The sequence below is a fragment of the Chiroxiphia lanceolata genome, chromosome 9 (assembly GCF_009829145.1).
Source record: "Chiroxiphia lanceolata isolate bChiLan1 chromosome 9, bChiLan1.pri, whole genome shotgun sequence".
Taxonomy (NCBI): Eukaryota; Metazoa; Chordata; class Aves; order Passeriformes; family Pipridae; genus Chiroxiphia; species Chiroxiphia lanceolata.
In genome coordinates this window covers 4,234,349-4,256,810 of record NC_045645.1, presented here as the reverse complement: position 1 = coordinate 4,256,810, position 22,462 = coordinate 4,234,349, and the positions used below count along the sequence as shown (strand labels likewise).

General features: G+C 46.9%; 1 protein-coding gene across 4 annotated transcripts in view; it reads right to left on the bottom strand.

Moving 5' to 3' along the window:
- The window catches only part of RNF220 (ring finger protein 220), a 214,386-nt gene extending 192,485 nt beyond the window's left edge, over nt 1–21,901 (bottom strand). The window contains exon 1 of one of the 4 annotated variants that reach the window (XM_032696602.1): nt 21,182–21,901. In XM_032696602.1, the coding sequence (XP_032552493.1) occupies nt 21,182–21,806 (625 nt within the window). In that variant the 5' untranslated portion in view covers nt 21,807–21,901. The remainder of the gene's footprint in view (nt 1–21,181) is intronic. The other 3 variants (XM_032696603.1, XM_032696600.1, XM_032696601.1) reach the window with 3 other exon arrangements.
- Between the last annotated feature and the right edge of the window lie 561 nt (nt 21,902–22,462).

Below are 22,462 nucleotides of genomic sequence, written 5' to 3'. Positions count from 1 at the left end.
GATGCAAGGAAAGAAGCTCACTTCTCCCTCCTGCTCCATCGTAAGACTGGACATCTAAACAGTGTGTGCTGATAAGATATCTGAGTCCTCCAGGGAATCCCCTGCAGGCAGCACTTTGATTTCCATCTTGTTTTGTGGCAGGCTCTGAGACAGGCGTCTGCCAACCATTCATGCTCCCTGCTGGCCTGGCTGCCAGAGAAGGGATGCAGAGGGGTAAAGGAGGGGCCCTTGCCTCTCTGGGGATGGAGAGGAGGCTGTAACACATCAGGCACGCCTCAAACCCACCCTACTGAAGTATGAGCTGAAGCCCTTTGAGGATCTTTATCTCAGTGACAGCCCTTCAGGACTCCAGCACTTCTCTGAATGCTTCGTCCAAACAGCCATGCATGGTGACCCCCACAGCAAGCCTCTCCCACACCTGCTGGCATCTTTCCATCCCAAGAAGAGGAGATAGAGGTCCTAATGTGCCCAGGCCAGTTCCTGATTGGATGTTTAGAAGACCTGCTCTGGTTGGGAACCAAAAATGTTGGGAAAAATAACCATTTAGAATAGATGTTCTGAGGTGATGGGTCCGAGGAGAACAGAGCCAGTCCAACTGGTCAGAGTCTGCCTCCAAGGAACCCACTGGCAGAGCATTCCCAGCTGCATGGCCATGGTTCCTGCCCACATTTTCAAGCACTGGAGACAGTACAGGACAATTCCTGCCCCCAGGCTGTCAAGAGTCCTGCTTGCACACTAGCCCATGGCTTGAACCTGTCATTAGGAACTGGCTCATGGCTCAACTGAGATTAAGAGCAAAACGAATGTTTGTGTGGGTGTTACTGAACTTTTCAAGCCTCCTGACTGATCAGAGCCGGAGCTGGGATAAGGACAGGAGCCCCTCACTCTCGGCCCCAAGACAGACAGCAATGCTGCATATTCAATAAATAACTGGGGTATTTACTCAAATGAATGACTCTGAGCCTGCTCCAAGGAGTTAATTTAGTGCTAACTGACTGGATGAAAATGAAAAGGTCTCATTTTACATTAAGAATGATCACCTGACAGTTTTACTGAATATATTATGACAGGATTTATACGGCTATATAATTTTAGGGTATATTTGGAAGATTATTATCCTGATTTAAATAAACATGATCTCAAGAAAATCAACATGGAGTCAGGAACTTTTCACACAAGAAAAAAGGCAAGAAACTGGCTCAGAAATGAACCTCAGTTGTTGTATCTTGTGCCTTCCACCAGATGCTGCTTTGTAAACAGCGGGATCCCAGAGTTCATAGTAAGTGGCAAAAATCCCCAAAAAGTCCTAAATTCTGCTAACTGACACATTACTAACGAGCATGAGACAAAGTTCTTACCCCAAATGTTTTATCTTTGCTCCAGGAAGGGAGCAGCAAGGGAACCCGGAAGACTGCGTGTGCTGTAGGGAGGAGGGGGTGGAAGGAGGCAGGAAGAAGAGGCTTGGTGTCAAAAGTGCCCCTTAAAAAAAGTGTTTGTTAAAGGGTCTTCTGCAAGGAAAAAGAAAAAAAGGGAGGAATCAAAAGCAAATACACTGTTGACTTCGGTAAGGGCATCGCTTTCATGAGCCCTATTTTCCAGGGGATGTTCCCATTCTCCAAACAGAAATGGGGCACAAAGGAGACTTTTGGGAACTTTTGTCTCTTGTGCTCAGGGGCAGCTGGCAGGCTGCAGGCTTCTGGCTCACACAAGAGCAGCCCTGAAATGAGGCTAAAATACGCCCCAACGCACATAACTTATGGGATGGAGAAAAGGCTGTGGGATGCAGCACATTCCCATGGCATTCCCAGCACTGCAGCTGGGGTTGGTGCAAAACCCTTCAGCCAAACCCATGCTGGTGGGGCACCAGAGTTACTATCCATGTGCCCACCTCCTTTCCAGCTTCCATAGCTTGTGAAGGCTTGCATGAAGGAGCCTTAGTGCAAGCAAGTGCCCAGGACACAAACAACTGCCTTTTTCAGCCTCCCCATGTCCTGAATCCCCCTCCTTCTCATCCTGTGTCTGTAAGTGTAATTGTATACAAGAAAACCCTTCTCCAGGCTTGTTCTGTTTTACAAACTGCCTGATGGGATTATCTTTCCTGTCATTTTGAAGCTTGTATAAGCATGCGACTTACAGCACTCAAGCTAAATCACACTCAAGACACTTTGTCTGTCTAAATTGTTCTGAGGATCAAGTAATTTATTTGCAGATCATGTTATTTATTCTAGTAAAAAATAAATTTAAAACCAGAATTTTAAAATAAATGTAAGGCGTAGGTAACAAGGACATCGCAGTCAAGTAGCAATATCCTGTGGAGCAGATAAGTGCCAAATAGAAATGATCTTAAACACGCTGAAAACGGCACTCTCTGGTCTCAGACCACACAAAGAAAAAGCAACTTATTTGGTCAGGCACAGTCTTTCTGGGAGGTAACACTCACTTAGATGCTACAGTGATGATAGGCAGCCCAGACACATCCAAGACAGGTAGATCGATTATTCCTGTAGCAGTAACCTTGGGGCAATATTTGTCTGTCATAACCCCAAAGCAGATCAACTAACATTTAGGGACTAATCTGATGCCCAGTCCAGTCAGTGCAAATTTTTCCATTTATTTACTTCCACGGCTGCTGGATCAGACCTTTTGGGACTGCAAAATATCATACGAGCTCCTCTTTCCACTGGAAGAGCTATAAATGTGCAAAGAGTAGAAGTCAAGAACGGCCAGGTGGAATTTGGCTGTGGGTTTATTAAGCAACAGAAACATCACCCGGAGCTGGAGGGTGTCAGTGCCCAGATGGGGGTCAGGGGCACACACAGGCCCCTTCATGCACTTGCTCTGTGCACAGTGAGTTCATGCTTCCCAGGGGAATGCATCTAGGGAGCAAGTCAGGTATGGGGGTACATCTCCACCTCCACGCTGGGAAACCAGTGGCAGTCCTAAGGGTCACTTGGAGCATCACCACCCCACACCTATGGGCAGGGATGCCTTTCAAAGAGCAATCAGATGAGGCCAAAGGCTGTGTGCATTTTCTCCAGTATGGTCCAAGGCCCAGAGCTGACTTTCTAGGGTTTTATTCTTGATTTTAAGTGGATGTTAAAAAAAAAAAAAAGAAAGGCTCATCATGGAAGGAACTGTGTGCTTTAAAGTGCTGTGGCAGGCTCTGAGAGTCCACTTATTTCTGAGTGAAGATGGATACCTCAAGAGGTTCTCCTCACCAGTAAATAATTCATAAAAAACAAACAAGCCCAGGTCTGTTTGAATTAGAACAAAATATTTCTTTAGAAAAGTGAAGTGATTAAGCACAGGAGGAGCTGGAGATGACAGCTGGTGTCTGCAGCTCCGGATGAGTCACCTTCACTCGCCAAGGCCCCTCTCTCCGGGAAGTGCTGCTGCTTTTTTTTTAACCCTTTGAGATTCCCAGGAATGATTTGTCACCGGGGTTATTAGCATTTCTCCCTTGATATCGACAGCTTGTCTTTCCTTCTTCTAACCGGTGAGTGATTTCTTCACACGCTCGCCAAATATAGCCAAATCACCATGGTAAACGTATCGACAGAATCATATTAACAGCTGCTGAGCATTTACAGGGCTGTAAGTTATACAAAAAAAGAAGGAAGGAAAACACACATGGAAATAAACCAACTCTGATCAGCAGTGACAAGCATTTATTTAGGAGTCACTCGATGGAAATATTTTTTATGCTTTAATTGCTAATTGTAGGCTACTACAGAAGAGTGGCTTTGGCCAAAATTATCTCTTTAAACTGGAGTGGTAAGCCAGCGGTGAGCACACTCTACCTGGATGTATCTTAGGGAATCAGGAGAAAAAGGATTTATGTTTAAAGTGCTGTCCTTGTTTAAATCAAGCCTGAAGTTTGCAAGTCAAAGTCGCATCTCTCCTGACTTACTAAGCAAGGACCTTTTAAGTGTAAAGTCTAGGTAAGAGCTGAAAACACAGCCATACAGAGAAAGGGAGGCCTTTGCAAAACCATTTGCTGAGGATGTTCTGGTCCTCCTCTCCCATACTGGGGGTCACAAAAGGCCCCAAGGGGGCCACGAGGTAGCAGGCAGCAGCCAGCAGCATCCTTGCTCCTCCACTGTGCAGCTGAGCATCACCCTGCTGCCTGGAAAAAAGAGCAGACAGCTGCCCTAAGTCAGACTGGACCCAGAGGGAGAAGACAGTCATTCTCCTGCTCATCTTTCTCTGCATGTTCAGGTCAGACTCATCATCCCCTACCTGCCTCCTCATTTGGGGGCACAGTTTCATTAGGGACACAGACAACAGATAAGTGTAGGACCCTCAATACTCCCTTTGAGCTACCTGAGTTCCAGGATTGTTTCTAACAACCGTCTCAGTTTGCAACAGTGTTTCCTTCCATCCTAGTCCTTTCATCCCTACTCCCAGTTTCTACAGACACTCCCACTTCATCCAAGACCCCAGCACCTCCCTCCAATGTCCTGAGCTCCCCTTGTTTCGCAAATTGTGGGTGTTAAGTCCTTTCTATTTTCCCCACAGGCTGCTGCTCCTGGTTTTCTCTGCACTGTTAATATCTTTTGGTATAAAGGCAGCAGCATCTCATGGGACAGAAGAGCAGTTTGTTTCTCGTGGGAGCTGTACTCAACTGAGTGGATTCCTCCCATCAAAGAGAGAAACTTTGGGGATGGGGAGGGGTCTGGGCACTACTGACATGTAGAGACATTTGCTGAGCCCCCAAAGCTGGCTGTGCCAACTGGCCTGGCTCAGTCTTCCACAGCATCCTCTAATCTTGTTAGAAGTCCAAGGGAGATAGCCTTGCAAATAGCTGCTTCCCATAATCTCCTTGAACCAACTTGGAGAAGGGCATGATGGAGGCTCAGGTATGGCTTGCTAGGACAAACCAAGGACAGTAGGATGGGGAAGGAATGCCCATCATCTGAGACACAGAGAAGAAGTCATCCCTAGGAAAAGCACTTATTCTAATCCCATTGACTTTCCTCTGGCATTTTTCAAGCCAAATTGGAGGTTGATATCAAAGTAACTTCTCCTGCCTCTGCTGCTCACAATTCTCTTTGCCTGCTCTGGAAAACACACACCAGACTACAAACTGAAGGCCCACAAAGTGCTAGTGCAAGGCCTTTCTTTAAAAATAAGAATTAAAAGGTGTTTTAGTTCTCCATTTCTTTCCTCCAACCACCTTCCCCATTCAGTTCCTTACCCTCACACACACCCTTTCCTTCCCCAAACTCCTTTGTTCAACAGCCACAAAAAACCCTCTGAAATAAGAAAGAAAAGCACCACAGGAAAATACATGCTGTCCTACCTCATCTGCGCTTAATTTCCCTCCCAGCTTTGCTTCTCTGCAGCTTTCTTTTAAAGCAGCCCAGCCACCAGATAGTGGGGCTGCAGAACGACTGCCCCAACCCTGCAAGCCAGGTACTGCAAAGGCTGAACCCAGCCTGGTGGGGACCTGGACTGCTCAGGGATGGAGGAACAGGGCAGCATCACCACTCTTAATCTCTCCAGCTTGACCCTTGCACCATGAAGCTGTTCTTTTGGCCTCCACCCCCTTCCCAGATAGCAGTTTTCTGGACCCAGGAAAGAATTGCACCGTCCTGCTTTTATCCAGTCCTCTTTTTAAGCGATCTCTCAGGCACTGTGGGCTCTCTAAGACCTCTGCCCCAGCAGTTTCTTCAGCAAGTTTCTCTTTCACTCTTAAATCAGTGGGTGGCCTGGAGGCACAGAGCTACACCTCTGGAGAGCCATGTCCCCTCTGCCCTGCTGCAATGGGTACGCCAGGCTGTGAGCTCCCTGTCAGCTCAGTCATGCCTCTCACTGATGCCTTGAGGTGTCCAGAGACAGGCTGCCCTGGGACTGTTAGTTCCTGCACCCACTGGGAGCAGCAGGACCGCTGGAATTTCAAAGGCTCACAACAGGTTGGAGCCAGAGCTGACTGTGGTCTATCTCTATCACCCTCAGCACTTCCCAGCTTCCAGGGAAGGAAATACCAGTTCATCTAACCCCAAAACATCATGGATTTGTGTTCAGGCAGATGGACCTACCCCAAGGAGAATGAGGGGAGATGAAACCATTTAAAAGGAGAGATCCAAAGGGAGAAACTGAGCCACCCAAGGCCATGCCATAAATATCTCCATAGTGATTCAGGTTGCTAACAGCACCCTCAGCAGCCAACAAAAGACTTTTCCTCACCAAGGAACCCTTCCTCCTCCTGGCAGAGAAGGGAGTAAGTGTCTGGCACCCCAAGAGTCGTGACTCATCTGTGAGGTGTGATGGTGCTGCTGGGAGCAGAAAAAATAGGAAAAATATTTCTTCTGTTGTCAGAAGAAATTAACTTCCACAAGAAACAAACTGGAGAACGAGTGAGCCTCTGGCTCTGGCCCCCACAGAACCGGGACCACAGGAGTTACCCACAGGACTTCTCCAACCCTCTGTACATCTCTCAGGGGAATGCTGTACCCGGCAGTGCAAGCTGAGGATGCAGAAGGCAGAAGTTTGCTGAAGATACAGACACTAAAAGCTGTTCCGGCAGGCTGTGCCAAGTCTTGTTCTTCATGTAAGAGAGCTCCCTCTAGGTCAAACACTCGGGTATTTCAGAGCCATTGCTCGTTTGGGAGCCTATGCTCTGCCCTGATGCCTTTATCTCCACAGAAGTGTCTGTCAGTCAGAAAACCCACAGGTACCCCAGAAAATGTGGGGTTTGCTTTGCCCTCACAGCCCAGCCTTCCTGCTGCAGGCATCAGCCACCCGTGCTCTGTGTGCAACGGGCACACGCGTGTGCAATGCGTGTGCATGTAGCCACAGGTCCTTGGGACCTCACCCATCAGAGTGATCCCTGGAGGTATTTAAAACACCTGTAGATGTGGCACTTGGGGACACGGTTTAGTGGCGGACGTGGCAGTGCTGGGTGAATGGTTGGACTCGATGATCTTGGAGGTCTTTTCCAACCTAAACGATTCTACGACTCTGTGATTTCAATATGTTCAGCTGCAGCTACACCAGGGAAGGAGCCAACCCGAGATTTCTCCAGCCTCAAACCCAATCTTTACCCTGCTTTGAAACACTGATGAATTATTCCACAAACTGATGAGCGGGGGAGTTCAGCAGAGAATTTCGAATTCACAGAACAAGAAAAATCAGATGGAAAAGACTTAATGTCAGAAAATGCCGGACTGTTCCCCGCAGTGGGATCCCAGGAGCTTTGCGCAAACTGGTTTTAAACCTTGGAGTCTTTAATACAACTTCCTGTTTTATTTTCATTTTACCTAGACTGGTATTTGCTAATAAATATGCAGCTGGCTGTATACAGAACAGCAGGTAGCTCCCATTTACAGCTGTATATAACTGACTGCAGCATTCAACACCCTCACTCTGCTATGCAGTATAATACTCACAATAAAACACACACCGTATTTGCAACTGTGTCCATGCTACTATTCTGGTACGTGACACACATTAAGAAACATATTCAGAACATAGAAAAGAATTTACCATTTACATAAAAAAGATGCGCTGGGATTTTCAATAAGTTCCAGCATAATACAGTATCATTTTTATATCTTGTCTGCTCCCTTGATCTTGTTGATTTAATACGTCTTTTCTCTTTATAACCATAAACCTATAGGTTGTATATAGATTTTCTTAAACATGATATACGGTGCCAGTGTGTATTTATAAAACTTCACCATAGAAAAGTAACAATTGTCAGAACAACTCAATCCAAGGGCCATCCAAGCCAATATCCTGTCTCCAACAGTTTTTTCCATTAATATGGATTAGGTAGACAATACAGTTTACTACAAACTTGTTTTATAACCACGTTAGTGATAATAATAGTGCCTTGTGTATAAATGCTTATAGATCACAGTGTACAGGGAAACAGCATCGTCCCCACAGGGCAGGGAGGGAAACTGAGGCAGGGGAGATGAAGATTTTTCATATATATAAAGAAATATCATATTTTTACATATATATATATATATGTGAAACTTGATGGAGATTATACGTAATGAGCAGTCATCTAGAGCCCTGGATAGCAGCACCACCCACTCCAGCCCTTCCATCTCACCACAGAGCCCTGCCTGGCACCAAAAGATGGGCCACAAGCCTGGGGGATGCTGCCCTGGGAAGAGTTAATGATGGAGGTCTCAAATCCAAGCGCTGCAGGTGTCTGCTTTTAATTCTTTGCTGCTCTTCTCCCAAACAGCCCAAGGATTTCCACCCTCCCTCTTTCTCCTTTTCAAATGAGTGTTTAACATAAGAAGAGAGGCAAGAGGAGCCAGGGAAGCTGGGAGATCTCCTACAGCCCTTTCTAAGCAACCTGAGCAGGCGGGAAAAGGCAGCTGGCTGGAGCCCAGCGAGAGAGCGGGGACCATGGGATGAGTCTTCTCACATCTGGTTAAGTACTGCTAAACCCTCCGACGAGCTGCCTAATTATTACAACACTTCTGCCGAAAAATTAATGTGCTTGGCCGGCTGCACCGGGGCAGAAAGGGTAGGAAAGCAGCTGTCAGGATGCAGGCCGTGATGGGAGCACCAAGGAAAGAGGTTTGCGGCACAAGAGCACAAGAGAAGGGCAAGGAAGCTCTGCCTGCAGGGATCCTGCTGGGAAAACAGCCTGCTCCCTGCTTTTTTTGCTGCACAGCCCCCAGGAGAGGACAGTGCCAACAGAGTTGTTAATCTAGCAAGAACAACCCTTGCAAAGAGCTCCACAGTGATGCCCTGCCTACCACAATGAACAGAATAACATGTCAGCACACAAAAACGTAGATGATCCTGAGAACCCAACAGCAGGGCCAGGAACAGGATCTGGGGCACTGAGGTCCCCTCCACCTGGCCTGTGCTCACCTTTCCTTCTCGCTGAGCACTCATTTCAGTATCTTCCACAAAATCCAAGTGTGGCACTTTACTTCTGTAGGTCTCTATAGGTGCTATAGGTGCATCATTCCTATGTGCATGTCTCTGCCAAAACCAGTTAAAAAGGGCTGCAGAGAAGGGTCTTGCTCCCCCAGCACAACGTTAGTGGCTAAGCCTCTTTCTGCTACAGCTGTGGTGGGATTAATCTCTCTCCCTGGACAAAAAGGTGGGCTTATTTCCTGAGAGATGTCCAAGTGCACCCAGAGAGCTCAGCGAAAGCAGCAGCCCGCTGGGTGCCTTTTACCCACAGACATTTGATGAAATTAATGACACAAAAGTAAGTATAAAGGCTAAGACAAATAGAACTGGCAACAACTTGAACCTTTGGCCTGTCCTTTGAAAGTCTCTGGCAAGTCTCAAATCTTCTTGATCTGCTCACTAAAGGGATGACTGTCCCACAATTATTTTCCAAGCATTTGTTGGCAAGTTGTAGGAGGAAAAAGGCATTTCACTGAAGCTGTTAGTACAAAAGCTCAGCTCCAGCCAGGGCCCTGGACTCCACTTCAAATTATAATATTTTAAGTACCTGAAAATAAATATTTTGTCAGCTGCTGAGAATTAAGAAGTAGCTTCGACCTTTCAGAGAGGGGAACCCTGCAGAGAGCGGCAAGGCTCAGAGAGTTAGTTGCAAAACAAGCTCTGCCCAAGCCATTCAACCTGTCTAGCACACACACAGCCTCCCCTCCCACGTTCCCAGCTCCCAAAGACACTGGAGCAGCACTTTACTATAAATTGGGCGTCATGAGTAAAATGAACATCCTTGAGATGGCAAGGGCACCGTGTCAGGGCTTCCTACTCAGAGTCCCCTCCCGCGTTGCTCATTGGTGCTGTTGTGCCATGTTGTACCTCTCACAGTCCTAGGAATTTCATCCACAAGGATTAAAAATACTCACTTTAGTTTAATAACATCTGACTATGACCAAGCACCTGGGTCAATGTAGCTGTCACCTCTCAGACCTCTGAACCACAGTGAGCACCGTTCTGCTCCAGCGATGGCAAAAGGAATGTGCACAAAGCGGGAGACCTCTGGTTTTCCAGCAGAGCTCAAGGAGTTAAATTCCTCTCCCTTCCCCCCAATCTTTCTGCCTTTGGCCTTTAGATCAGCCCTGGTTGCCAATGAGGACTCATCGAAACACCACCAGGCTGGGCCTGTCAGGAAGGAAACCAGCGCGTCCAGAGTTTTGTTGTTCTAAAGACTTTTTTTTTTTTAATTTTATTTTACTGCTCAGGAAGGAAGCCAGAGCTTGCGCTTCGACTCCAAGAATGTTGATTACTCATCCTTCCCTGCATTATTTCTTTTATCTCTCACTTTTATCTACCTTACTCCAAATATTTCCCCCTCAGTTCTTTCTTTACCGTTCCTAGCCACTGCTTTCAGCTGTTCATCCAAGTTTCATTAAAAAAAAAAAATATTTGGCAACTGTTTCTTCAGAAAAAATTCCCAATTATCATGTTTATTAAACAAGCCACCATCCCTCTCCCCATGCAGCCTTTTCAATCCGGGTACCATGGTTATAACAACTGCTCTAGGACCCGAGCAGCTCCGGAACATGAACATAACCACCTTCAGCAGGGGAATATCATAACCCCTGCTTTAAAGACGGGTGATGAGAAATTACTCTGCCTGTCCAAGGTCAATAGAGTCCACAGCACAAGCACAGCCTATGCTCAGGGTTTTGCCCAGGCAGCCCTTCCCTCTTCCTGCTCCACATGGCTGTGAGGATTAGGCACACTCAGCTCTGCCAATAAACTTGTCCTTCATCTTCAATACCCCCCCACTAATCAAGCTAGAAATGTGCAACAAAACTAAAAGAACTGGTATGTGACGAGTTGATGACACATTTCCTTACACAGAAAAATGTGGGCCCCGGATCACCCGATTGTCAGGAGCCACCTGAGTACATAGCAGAGAGACTATCAGCAAGTGGTGTCTAACTGCCTCCTCCTCTGCAAAATCCATCACACCACCCAGGGGTTTCCTTTTCTTCTTTGCCCAGGTGCAGCTAACAACCCAGACAGAACTGGCAACATCTGGGAGAACATACACACAGATGTTTTTCATTGACATTGTAACCTTCCCCAGCCTTTGCCAACGCGTGCCCGCTCCCTGGGGTGGGAGATGCACATGCCCAAGGGCCGACTGGGTCCTCACAGTGTTCCTGAAGAGATGAACAAATGTGAAGCTTTTTTTTTTTTTAGTTTAAGGTCCACCTCTGTTACATGCAAGTAAAGCTGATTCAAGTTCTCTCTGCCCAGTTCTGTCTTACTCTAACACAATCCTCCCCTGTTTCCACAGTCAACGCACTGTTTTCATTTTAAGAGGGGAAAATAATGAGATGGTGGGAACATTACTTCTGTCTAATGTAGACAGAGATCTGCTGACTTTCATGGCTTACTTTTTCCAGTATAGCCTAGCCCTGATCCAAATATCATCACACTTATTTCAGTCCTGGACCAAATGTGGGACTGGACGCATTTGCCAAATTAAGACAGAAATAACTTGCAGCATTTTTCTACTTCACACTCTTTCAAACACCTCTTGCTGACATTAAATTTCTGGTCTGCAGACACCCTGCTTTCCACACTACTGAACCTCCCAGCACCTTCAACACAGCTCCAAATCTCGAGCGAAGGCTGCCCATCACCTCCCTTCTTCCGTAACCAGATCAGTTCCTTGAGAGCCACACTTCTGTGTATGAACCCAAATATGCAGAAAGGAAGGAGCAGCACAGACAGCGGCAACCACTCCCCAGGAGCAGAGTTGGCAGGAGCAAGGTCAGCTGTCCTGTACAGGCTGTGTGCTGAGCAAAGTGCAAATCCGAGGGCAAAGATGCAGGGTTACAAGAGTTTGGCTGCCCATTCTCCCCTTCTCCCATCCAAAGGCGCACCCCCTGAGGTATGAATCCACTCAGGCTGGCAACTTCTTGATTGTAACCATTAAGTTCCTCCACTGGTGCTCTGTGCGGGGTTACCCAGGTCACTGATTGCTCCTTCATCTCCCCAGTAAAAATAAAAAAAGCCAGTGGTCAAACTGCCTCCTCAAGGAGGCTGAAGACAAGTGCTTAGGAGGTAAAAGCTGTCACCTTGGCTAAGGACTTTGCTGAGGGTTTATCTCTCACCTATAGCACCAGCAATTGAAGTGAGGCTAGTTTGCAAGGAGGAGAATAAACAAGAGAGGGAAGAGAGCTTCTACAACCCCCTTGACGGTGCTGCAATGCTTGGATACCTCTGACCTGCACTGATGCCCAGCACGCAGGATTTCCACCCATCCACAGCCATCAGAGCCTCACAAGATCCTCCACACTGCAAACAGCAACAAGGAGACAAGGTTCCCTCTAGCCTGCATGGGCCAAAGGTTGGGCTGGGTGCGGGGCGGCCCTGCTGCAGCACGGTCAGGCCACCCTGATAAGGCTTTCACTCACCCAGCCTGAGGTGCAGCACCCAGGGTGCCATTAGCCCCCATTCACCCTCCTCCTCTCTCACTCACAAACACCCTCACACTGCCTCCTGAACAGCGCGAGGCTCCAGCGGGGCCTCCGGCAGGAAATTTTGTGGAGCGTCCCCCCAAACAGGATTGGAACAGAAAACTCCAAAAGAATTCTTCAGTATTGGAAGCCAGGTTGGAAGACAAGGCAGAGCTGTAATCTGGTACCAGGGCTTTCCCCATCCCAGCAAAACTGCCAAAGCAGGCTCTCTGCAATGAGGGATGATTATCCTATGTCTCCTTATAGCGAGGGATGTTACAGGATGGACAATTTCACATTCTAAATGGCTTTGCAAGTTGTTTCCTGAAGTGCAGGGAAACAACACAAAAATCAGATTAAAAGGTTGAGTCCTTTTGAATTAAAAACACCTGAATTCAAATCAAAGTACCGAAAATCCCAATAGAAAGAAATGAGTTTGTCAGGGGCAGTCCCCCAAGTTTCACTTTTTGCTCTGTTTAGAAAACCAATTGTTTCTGGGGAGGCTGTCACGTGGAGCCTTCGCCCCAGTGCTTTCTGGTTTCGTTTTCATACAAGCACTGCGAGGCACTCACCTGCCTCCCAAGGAACAATCCCGTGCTCAGGGAGCCAGTCATGCCACCCAGCCCGGGAGCTGCAGCTGGATGTGTCCTGCCACCCTTGCCCTGCTCAGGCCTGTGGTACTGCACATCTAGAAAGCCCAGGTAAGCCCCCAGGATTGCACAAGCAAAAAGCTCACACGTGAAAGCTCTTGGGTCTTTCCAAATTAAAAACTTAATGTTGTTACTCTGGTGAGAAACAGCTCCTAAGAATCAGTACTGCTGGGGGAAGGCAAGGACACAGTTTCCAGCTCTTCCTTTTAGGGGTATACAGAGACACGTGGTGCCTTTCTTTTTCCACTGCAGAACAGCCCAATATTCACAAAAAAAAAAAAAAAAAAAAAAAAGTACAAAGCACATTCTTGTTCTTCTGCAATTTAGTGAGAAAGCTGTTATCAGCCTCAACTTAGCAAAAAAGGAAGGTTTTAAAACAACACTGATTAGAAACTATGTCCCAAGTGAGGAAAAATACGATGGAACTGTCCCACACCTGAACTCCACAAGCAGTTTCACTGTCACCAGGTCTCTCTCCCACGTTATCTGCATTTAAGACAATAAATCCCTCCTTGCCTCGCTCCTCCCCAACATTGCTTCTCCCCCTCTTCTGTTGCTCAGGGCACTGCCACAATTCAAGACGTCAGCAAATGGTCGAAGGAGAGGAGAAAGTGATGGCTAAGAAGAACTCCCAGGCCATCACAACCACCACCCCCGTTTTCAAAAGACAAGACAAAGAAGAAGAAGATGGACACAGATGGCACCAAACCCAGCAGTACTTCCTCAGCCAGAGCTTCCATGGACTTGAGGGCTGCGTCCCAGAGAAGGGCTGCCAATCTGGCCAGCAAATACCCAATATCCAAGCAGTAACAGGAAAATAATTCAGTGCAAAAAAAAACTAAAAAAAAAACTGAATTCAATGAATATGCCCCAAATGGCTGTAACCTGTGAGCTTCTATACTCAGGCCAGCAAAGCCAAGCAGGCAAACAGTGAGGTTGCATGAAGGGGCAGAAAGACACAATACAGTTTACATGTGCAGATCTACAAAAAATGCACATGCCCTTTTTCAGAGGACGCTGTATAGGAATCCAATCCTACATTAAATTTCTCAAATAAAAATCCATAATTTCCGGAGAATCTTAATTGCTTTGTATAGCTGAAAAATGTCCTCAGAAATCCCCAAATCTGCTATTCCATCCTGAAGAAGAGAGATGAAACATTCACAGGCTATCAAGCACATTGACATGATAGAAGACCACCAGTGACATGAACCACGGGATAAAAATCGTCACAATTTGCTTTCAGTGGCTGCTTTTCTTGGAGTATGGTATTAAAAGAAAACAACTTTGCTCCCACTATGAATTTGCATTAGAAATCCATAATAAAAATAAAGCTCAATATTATACAAATGGGTACAGTTCTCTATAGTGCTCCTGATGCAGATTAAGGTTAGACAGATTTTAGATGACAGTTATTTACCTCAGTCTAACACCATGTATGCACAAATGGAATTTATTTTATAGCTGCAGATATTAGCCAGAAAAAAAAAAAAAGAGATGAGAGGAAATCTTACAGTCTCACGTAAAATATAATTATGTCTGTTTTCTGCTCCCTGGAAGGCAAACAAAGAGGGAAAAATGAATCTGCTGCTAGCATTTAATGGGACTTGTCTAAATGATATCAAACAAATAACAACCAGCAGTGATTCACAAACACCTTCACTTCTATTTTTTTTCATTGGGGAATTCCAGAAACATTAAGACCTCATTGTCTTGAACATTTTCACTCCTACAGACCAAGATTAGGCCCATGCCTGAGTATGTCTCTTTCCTTCAAGACCTTCAAAATATCAAAGAAAGAAAAATAAATCACAGAGGCACTAAGGCTCATTCATTCTCTCCCTCCTGAAATGTTCGCCCGCTTCCCCCCTCTTCTCCCAATTCCTTACGCAATCGCTACCAATCAACCAGGAAACTGTTGCTAACTCTTGAATTTTGCAAGTTAGCAAGTAAAATAATAAAACAATGTTTTAACTGTCAGAGATCCTGGCTCGCAAAGTGCACTTTGGTCATTTCCTTTAATAACTGTAGTTTAGCAGTAATGATTTATAATAGTTCATAATATTCTACTAACTGTACTATATTAATAATACTAATACTTTGCCCTTGCCTAGTGTCTTCTGTCAGAAGATATCAAAGCGGCACACTCCGCTGCGAGGGAGGTATCACTGCTCCCCCGGTAGGGATCGGGAAACCGTGACTCCAAGCCATGCCCGAGGTCAGGATTCCCGATCCCCAGCACAGCACGGCAGCCGCCAAGTCTGCCTGCACTTCTCCTGCCGCAATTCTCTGACAGCAGTCGAGTCTGATCGATGGGGCTGAAGATTTAATGCGATTCATTCCTTCTCGAAAAGCAAGGTTTGGCCAGCGGTTTGGGGGCCGTGGTTTTGATGGGAAATACCGAGCAAGGTGGGGGGGTTGCCCTGCAATTGTACAATAAATACCCTCCTGCCAGCATCCAGACACACAGGGCAAAAGAGGGGCAATAAATATTTACTGTGTCCATGCCCATCTCTCCAGTAGGAGATGGATAAATATGACATTTCGGTGTTGCTCAGCGCTCCCAGGACAGTGGTGATAAGCCCTAACACCGGCTCCCAGGGAGCCCAAAAAGGAAGAGAAAGGGCACAAGGCATTGCTGGCATGGCTGAGGTCGGCCGGATGGCAGCGGCTGCGCGGGGAAACATTTTGGAGGAGAAAACAGCCCCAGCCCTCCCCCTCAAACGATCAATTAAAAGCCATCCTTCTGCCGAGAGCGGGTGAGGACAGCAAATGAGGGCTGCGAGGAGCAGCGCCCGGCCGGGCTCTGCATGACAATTGATGGGAAGGGGAGGCCAGAGGGGTGGCGGGGGAGGCAGCTCCATCCCTCCTCTCACCATGGTGATTAGGTATTCCGAGTGCGCCAGATAGCCCCAAATAACAGAAAGAGAAATATAAACTGGAGACCGGCAGATCCAAGGCAGGCCAGATGGCCCCGCAGCCGGCAGGGGCTGCTCCCATCCAGCCCTTCCCCACTTTAACTGTTCAAACATTTCTTTATCCCGACAAGACAATTAAGCCGAACAGCATGGAAAGGAGTCTCGGCAACAGTTTGCAGAGGGAGCAGGAAGGTTGTTGCCAGAAAAGCAGGAAAAGGAGGTGATTGCCGCATGCTCCAAGACCTCCCTCCATGCAACGCAGCTCACTCCATGAGGACAGCGTGTTTTTGGTGGTGCAACAGGGATGGATGGTACAGATATCATCTGCTACTGCCCCATCTGCCTGCCCACCCCTTCAGAAAATCCACTGTTGCTCCTTCACTCCTCCTACATCATACAGGGCACTGCAAAACGGAAGGAAACATTCCACTCGATTTATTTCATTATTTCATAAGCAGAGTTAAGCTTGCAATTTCCCATGGTCACAGCTGATTATTATTAGCAACAAAGCATCACTTCACATTAGACCCCAAATTTTACCAGCCCTGGAAGTGATGCATCCCAGTGGGAAGAGTTGTGAGCGATGGATGTGTGCACATGTGCATTCCCCGTCCAAGCCATTGTTCTGCCATAAAATATAAGGAAAAAAACCCTTCTTCCCCCAGCACATGTACATACACACACAGAGCTCTCTACACAGGTCCCTGCCCACAAACACAAATCCCAACACACACATGTCTGAGCGGGTGGGTTGATCTGATTTCCAAAGCACCATGTTATTCAGGAATTCATGCTGTGGTCATCATAGCCCTGATGTCCATCACCTGAAGTGCAATTTACATTTGATCAATAACAAACCAGTTGTTTCAAAAGGAAAAGTAACTCCATGCTAGTGATGTTCTTTAAAACCCCAAAGAGGAACAAAGAGCTCACTAATATGGCATACAACTTCTCATGCACAAAAGAAACCAGTTGCAGCACAAACTGTGCCCAGATAACCGAGGTTAAATATGATTATCAAAAATAATAATAAGCAAAATACTGCTAATAGATCCACCCCCACTATACCCAGCACACCCCAGGGATGATCCCAAGGGATCCCGGCCTGTTCCCAGCTCAATCACTCATCCTCAGGACACACAAGGAGCTGGGTAAGAGCCACCAGCACGAGCAAGGAAACTGAGACATGGAGAGCCAGGCTCTGGCCAGAGCCTGGAAACTGAATCAGTGTCTGGGACGTAGAGGATCACCTTCACACGTTGGCCTGTGCTCCACAAGAAGTCACAGACAACACGTGACGGAGACCAAGCATCAGACAGCAACGGGAAAGCATCTTCTGTGATCCCAAGGAGGCTGGGGGCATGGGCAGCCCTGCAGGGAAGGCAGGAGTGTCTGCTCTGACAAGGTCCAGTTATCTGCCAGGAGGTTCCAGCTTCGGCATGGAACTCTGCGTGTCACTTTGTGGGAAAGCAATGCCACGGTGACTTGATACAGAAAGGCACTAGGACAAATTTTATTGGAAGTAAAGAACAAAACCAGGAATCTTAATTTTTTTTTTCCTGGTTTTAAAATAGGGCTATAGATCTCTTTTGCAGAAAGGAACATGCCATTTATTTCCACTCTTTCTAGGAATCTCAATTATTGTACGCTTATTAAAGGAAACCCATAAAATATGTCTTCCAGTGTCTTTAACACATGCTTTACAAGAAGCTCCTAAACTCTAACAAATGGCATTATTTCTCTCAGTAAGCACCTAAGGGAATGGGCCCATCCAGTACACGGTATGTCTGCATCTCCCTGGAAAGGCTCCACTTTTCTGTGTGCCCCCTGTACACTCCATCACTCTGGATGTCCTGAATTTTACGTGTTGCATTTTACAGCAAGAGACAACTTATCCAAATACAGACATCCTAGCCCAATTTGCTGCTCAACAGAGAGCACAGTCCCACCCAAATGCACGCCAAAGGAGATACTGTCCCTTTGGGGGATGCAGGGTATGGGCCCAAGCAACACTCTGCTTTAAAAGTAAGGAAAGGTTCACCCAACAGGCTGAGCGATCTCTACTGCACAAACACACATCTTACAGGGCCAGGTGTTAATCTGGAATATACCAGCACGTATCCCAAAAAATTTTACTGAGTTCCTCACATTTCCTCCACTGGTGAAAACAGGCCAAGACTTTCTTCCCGTGTTGCAGAGGACTAAATAAGCACCTTCCAAACACTCTGTGGTGTAAATGCCTGACTTTGAACCTTCTTTTGTTGCAAAGTATTTCAAGCATAAACCTGTTTTTTAGGAAAATTAAAACTCAGTGATTGAATCATTTTGTTTTAATGGAAGTTTCCTAGAAAATTACCATTTAAGCTATGGGGTAAAACAAATATTTTAATGAGCTATTAAGAAAAGGCTTCTGCACAGTGGAGCAGAAGACCACGCAGAGCAATCATAGCAATTCAGCTTCCATGTAACACAACCCCTTTCAGCAATCTGAAAAATACAACGAAACAGATGAGCTCTGCAAACCTGAAAAGCACCCATTAGACACGGGAAGGTGTTGCTGATCTAAGAAAATTTTACAATTTTTGCTCGCAGTTGTAGAAAAGCCTAATTACATTTTTACCTCGAAGCTACAGCCACCTACCTGCAACAGATTCTCCATCAGGAGCAAAAGTAGGCAGCTTTTACAAAGGGTTATATATAACAATTACGCAAGGAATCCACCAAACTTCTCAGAGACAACAACCCCCCCCCCCCAGGTACACACTTATACAGAAACTCCAAAAATACAAATGCAAATGTTAAAGCAAAACAGGATCACCATTATATCTGCTAACTGCAATCTTTTGAGTCCCTCACTGTGGAAGTTTTCCTTTTCTGATGGTCAACATCAAAGACTAAAATAGGATCCCCTAAAAAGCTCTACCACTTGCTCTTTTGGCCACCAGGAAACACACCCATAAGTGTGTATGCACACACCAAATAAACGCGCCGTCTAAATGGAGCAAAGTTTCCATGGTGCGGTATCTACATGTGATAGGAATATGATACAGAGCCAACAGACATATTTAGTGTACACCATCCTGGTATAGTTACAGAAGAATTTTAATGTCGATGGAATAGCAGGGATGTCGCATTTGCTCAGCTCTACCGCGCAGCAAAGCATCTTCAAGAAATTTAACAACACGGGTAACAAGAACAATACGACAAAACACCTCCCACTTCTGCCCAAGTTTTCCAAGCTGCCTGCAAAGTTTTTATTCTGCTTCCTTTCCCCCGCAGGTCCCCTGCCACGGCACTGGCAGCGGCACAGGGAGCTGGTGTCACCCTGGCTGCCTCTCGCACGCGCCCGCGCAAAGCCCCGTCTGCTCCCAGGAAGGAGCGGACCCACGTTCGGCACACGCTGTTGGCAAAGGCAAGGCACGGCGGTGGATGTGGACCCTTCTGTCTGTCCACAGCTGCGCTCCATGCGGTCTAATTCATTTAACAGATTTACTTCTTTAAATGGGGTATCTTGACAGGATTTTGCCACCAAGATCCATAGCAGCTGATGTGCTCTAAATTCATTTAGGTAGCGGACCCGCTCCTTCGCCGCTATCTCCCAGAGTACTCTTTCAAGCAAGCTTCATTTTCACAGCCAGGTTATATTGATAAGGGAAAGAGCATCAACAAAGATGTCTCTAAGCCTTGCCATCTCACCTGCCTCCCCCATGGATAATTACATTACCAGCTTAACACACATCCACATCCACATGCGCTCCCACCTACAGCCACTTCCCCCACGGACCCAAAAGGAGGGAAAGGAGATGCTGAACAATGAAAGGAGCTTACAGCACAAAAAGTAGCACGGTCGGGGGTGGATCAGAAGGAGAGGGGGGAGAGAGATAAGAGATCACATTGGTACTGCAAGAAATACACAGCTCCTGCCTTCAGTGGGAATCGTCCTACCCTCGCAAACGCCGACATAAAAGACACACTTGCAGCGTATTTCAAACCCAAAGAGCGATGGATTTACAAGGCAGGTTGATTTTATGATGACTTTTATTGAAAAGGTACGCTGGGTTTAGGCAGATGCCTTTTAGCGCCGGTAAGTTAGCACAGTGCCTAATTCAAGGAGACAGCCTGAGGAAGCAGCGCCGACAGGGGAGAGAGAGCCACAATGTCTCTATTACTCTCCTCGGTATCATAAAGGGGAGAAGAAAAATCACGTCTGAAAGGGAGAGGAAGGAACGGTGCAGCAGGTTTTGGTTTCAAAAAAAAAAGTAATACTAATAACAACGACAATATTAAAATGGTTTTCTAAGAAGAAAACTTAACAGAACAAAGGAGACCATGTGAAAAGCAAACCACTCACTCCTTGATCTACATCTCTGGCTTTACAGGAAAGCTCTAATCATAAGTCAGTGCTCTTCCTTGGGGTACCACGCTCTGCTGCCCCCAGACCACTCCCCATCATGGGTCACCTCCCAGCTCTGCAGACCTGGAAGCCTGCCTTTCACGAAGGACAGCTCTGCCTCTCTGTGTAGGCAACACCACAAGAGACAAGGTGATGGGAGAGCATGGAGTTACAGTCATGAACAAGTGGACTGGGTTCCTTCAGTCCGATCACCGGCCTGCAAAACGGCACATCACCTTTCAACGGGCACCAAACGGGGGAAACACTCAGAGAAACACATGATGCAACAGCTTATTGAATTGTAGGAACAATCTGTATTTATGCCTTAAAGAGGGAGCTCAGTGGCCAGAAATATTGTTAAGTTAACCAGAGGAAAAGGTATTTTTGTCCTAACCGGAGGCACAAATCCTGATGGTGAATCATACAAGAATGGTGTGCATGAAGAAAAGGTCAGAAAGAAACACCTGGAGAAGCAGGGGGCACGTGCTTGCTGCAAGCTTTGGGAAAGTTTCTGGCTATGCACTCCAGCTGCATCTCTGTTTATACACATACATGTACCAGCACCTATAGCTTCGCACTGAGGCATGGAGAGATTTCTGCAGGGTCAATATCACCTCTCCAGCATGTGCTGGAAGGCGAGTTTCCTTCACGAGCACCTCACCTTAAAATCTGTCAATCCTTTTAGAAGAACAAGGCAATATTGCATGGCTGAGCTTGGCAGGCAGGAAAGGCTGCTCTGCCTCCAACTCCAGCAAGTATCACAGCACTGTGGGACAATCACCTGTTGAGTATCTCAGTGAGGCACAATTAAAGAACCACCAACAAGTCAACAGAGGTACTTACATCTGTCACTTCGGTCTTCCGGACTGGATGAAGTCTCACGGTCAGAAATGAGGCCAGAAACTGCAAAGATCTTCTTCCCCGTGTCATCAACTTTGAGGGAGCCGGGGGAGCTGGACGGGAGCTGCGTGCCAAACTCGTACTCCTTCCCATCAGTGTCCGAGAAGCGCAGATGGGGTGAGTCAGTGTCGTGGCAGTTCTTGAGGCGCTTGGCCGGCGTAAAGGCTGACTGGTAGCTCTCCCGGTCTTCAGTGGACGCAAAGGGGCGGAAAGCCCCAACGCCGCTGTGGTTCAACATACTGATCGGGGTGCAGTCCAGGTTGGGGGGTGCAAACTGGGGGTGGAGGTGAAGCAAGGATGGAGGAAAGTCACGGTTTGCAAACGCTCCCGGCACCCCGCCTTGACGGTGGTACATGGAGGCAAAAGTATATGAGCCATTGGTAAAGGGAATATGCACGTCCTTATCTGCTGACACGGGGACTCCAAAAGGCCTCGGCTGCTGGCAGGGAATGGAAGCGTCACGGCTGGCTTCAGCAGTGGAGGCAAGAACCATCAGTGCTGGGGAGGCCAGTGGGTTGGGGAGATAGGGTGAGTTCTCCATCTTGAACGCTGCCCGGTGTAAGTCCATCGGAGTCTCTTTCCTCAGCAGGATCACAAGCAGAACGATCTTCCCCGGAAGGAAAGCAAAGCGATGCCTAGGAATGGAGCGGGGAAAACTACTGGAGCATCGTCACCCTTCGAACACTGCAAGGAAACAGAAAAGGAAAGAGAACACAGCCGGTTAGGTTACTGCACTCATCTCTCTGGGACGCTCCAGCAGCAGGGTGGCCACATGTGTTACGAGCCACCGGCCGGAGACGCGCCACTGTTCTCATTCAAGAAAATCAATAGACAACTTCACACACTAGTGGAATCAGCCCTGGCCCTCCAGGTTAAAGGGTATCATCCAGTGCAGATGAATGAAAGGCAAACCAAACATAATAACATGCAGATTTAATAATGCACTAATAAAAAAGGTTCAGCGTAAAATTAACATAGTAACTCCAAATTATAATTGGAATTTTATATGGCAAGTGGCACGTACATATAACCGCAATAAACTTAAGAAAGCCCCCGCATACACACGCCACTATTTGCTTGGGGAGGGGGTGTAGAATTAACATAAAAATATCCTTTGTACATAGTTAAATCAGCCAGCATACATGGTTATACTGTACAGGATGCCTGAGACTTATATAACAGACATGTATTTTTTCTCACTCTCACAGTACACATGGGTAGGTA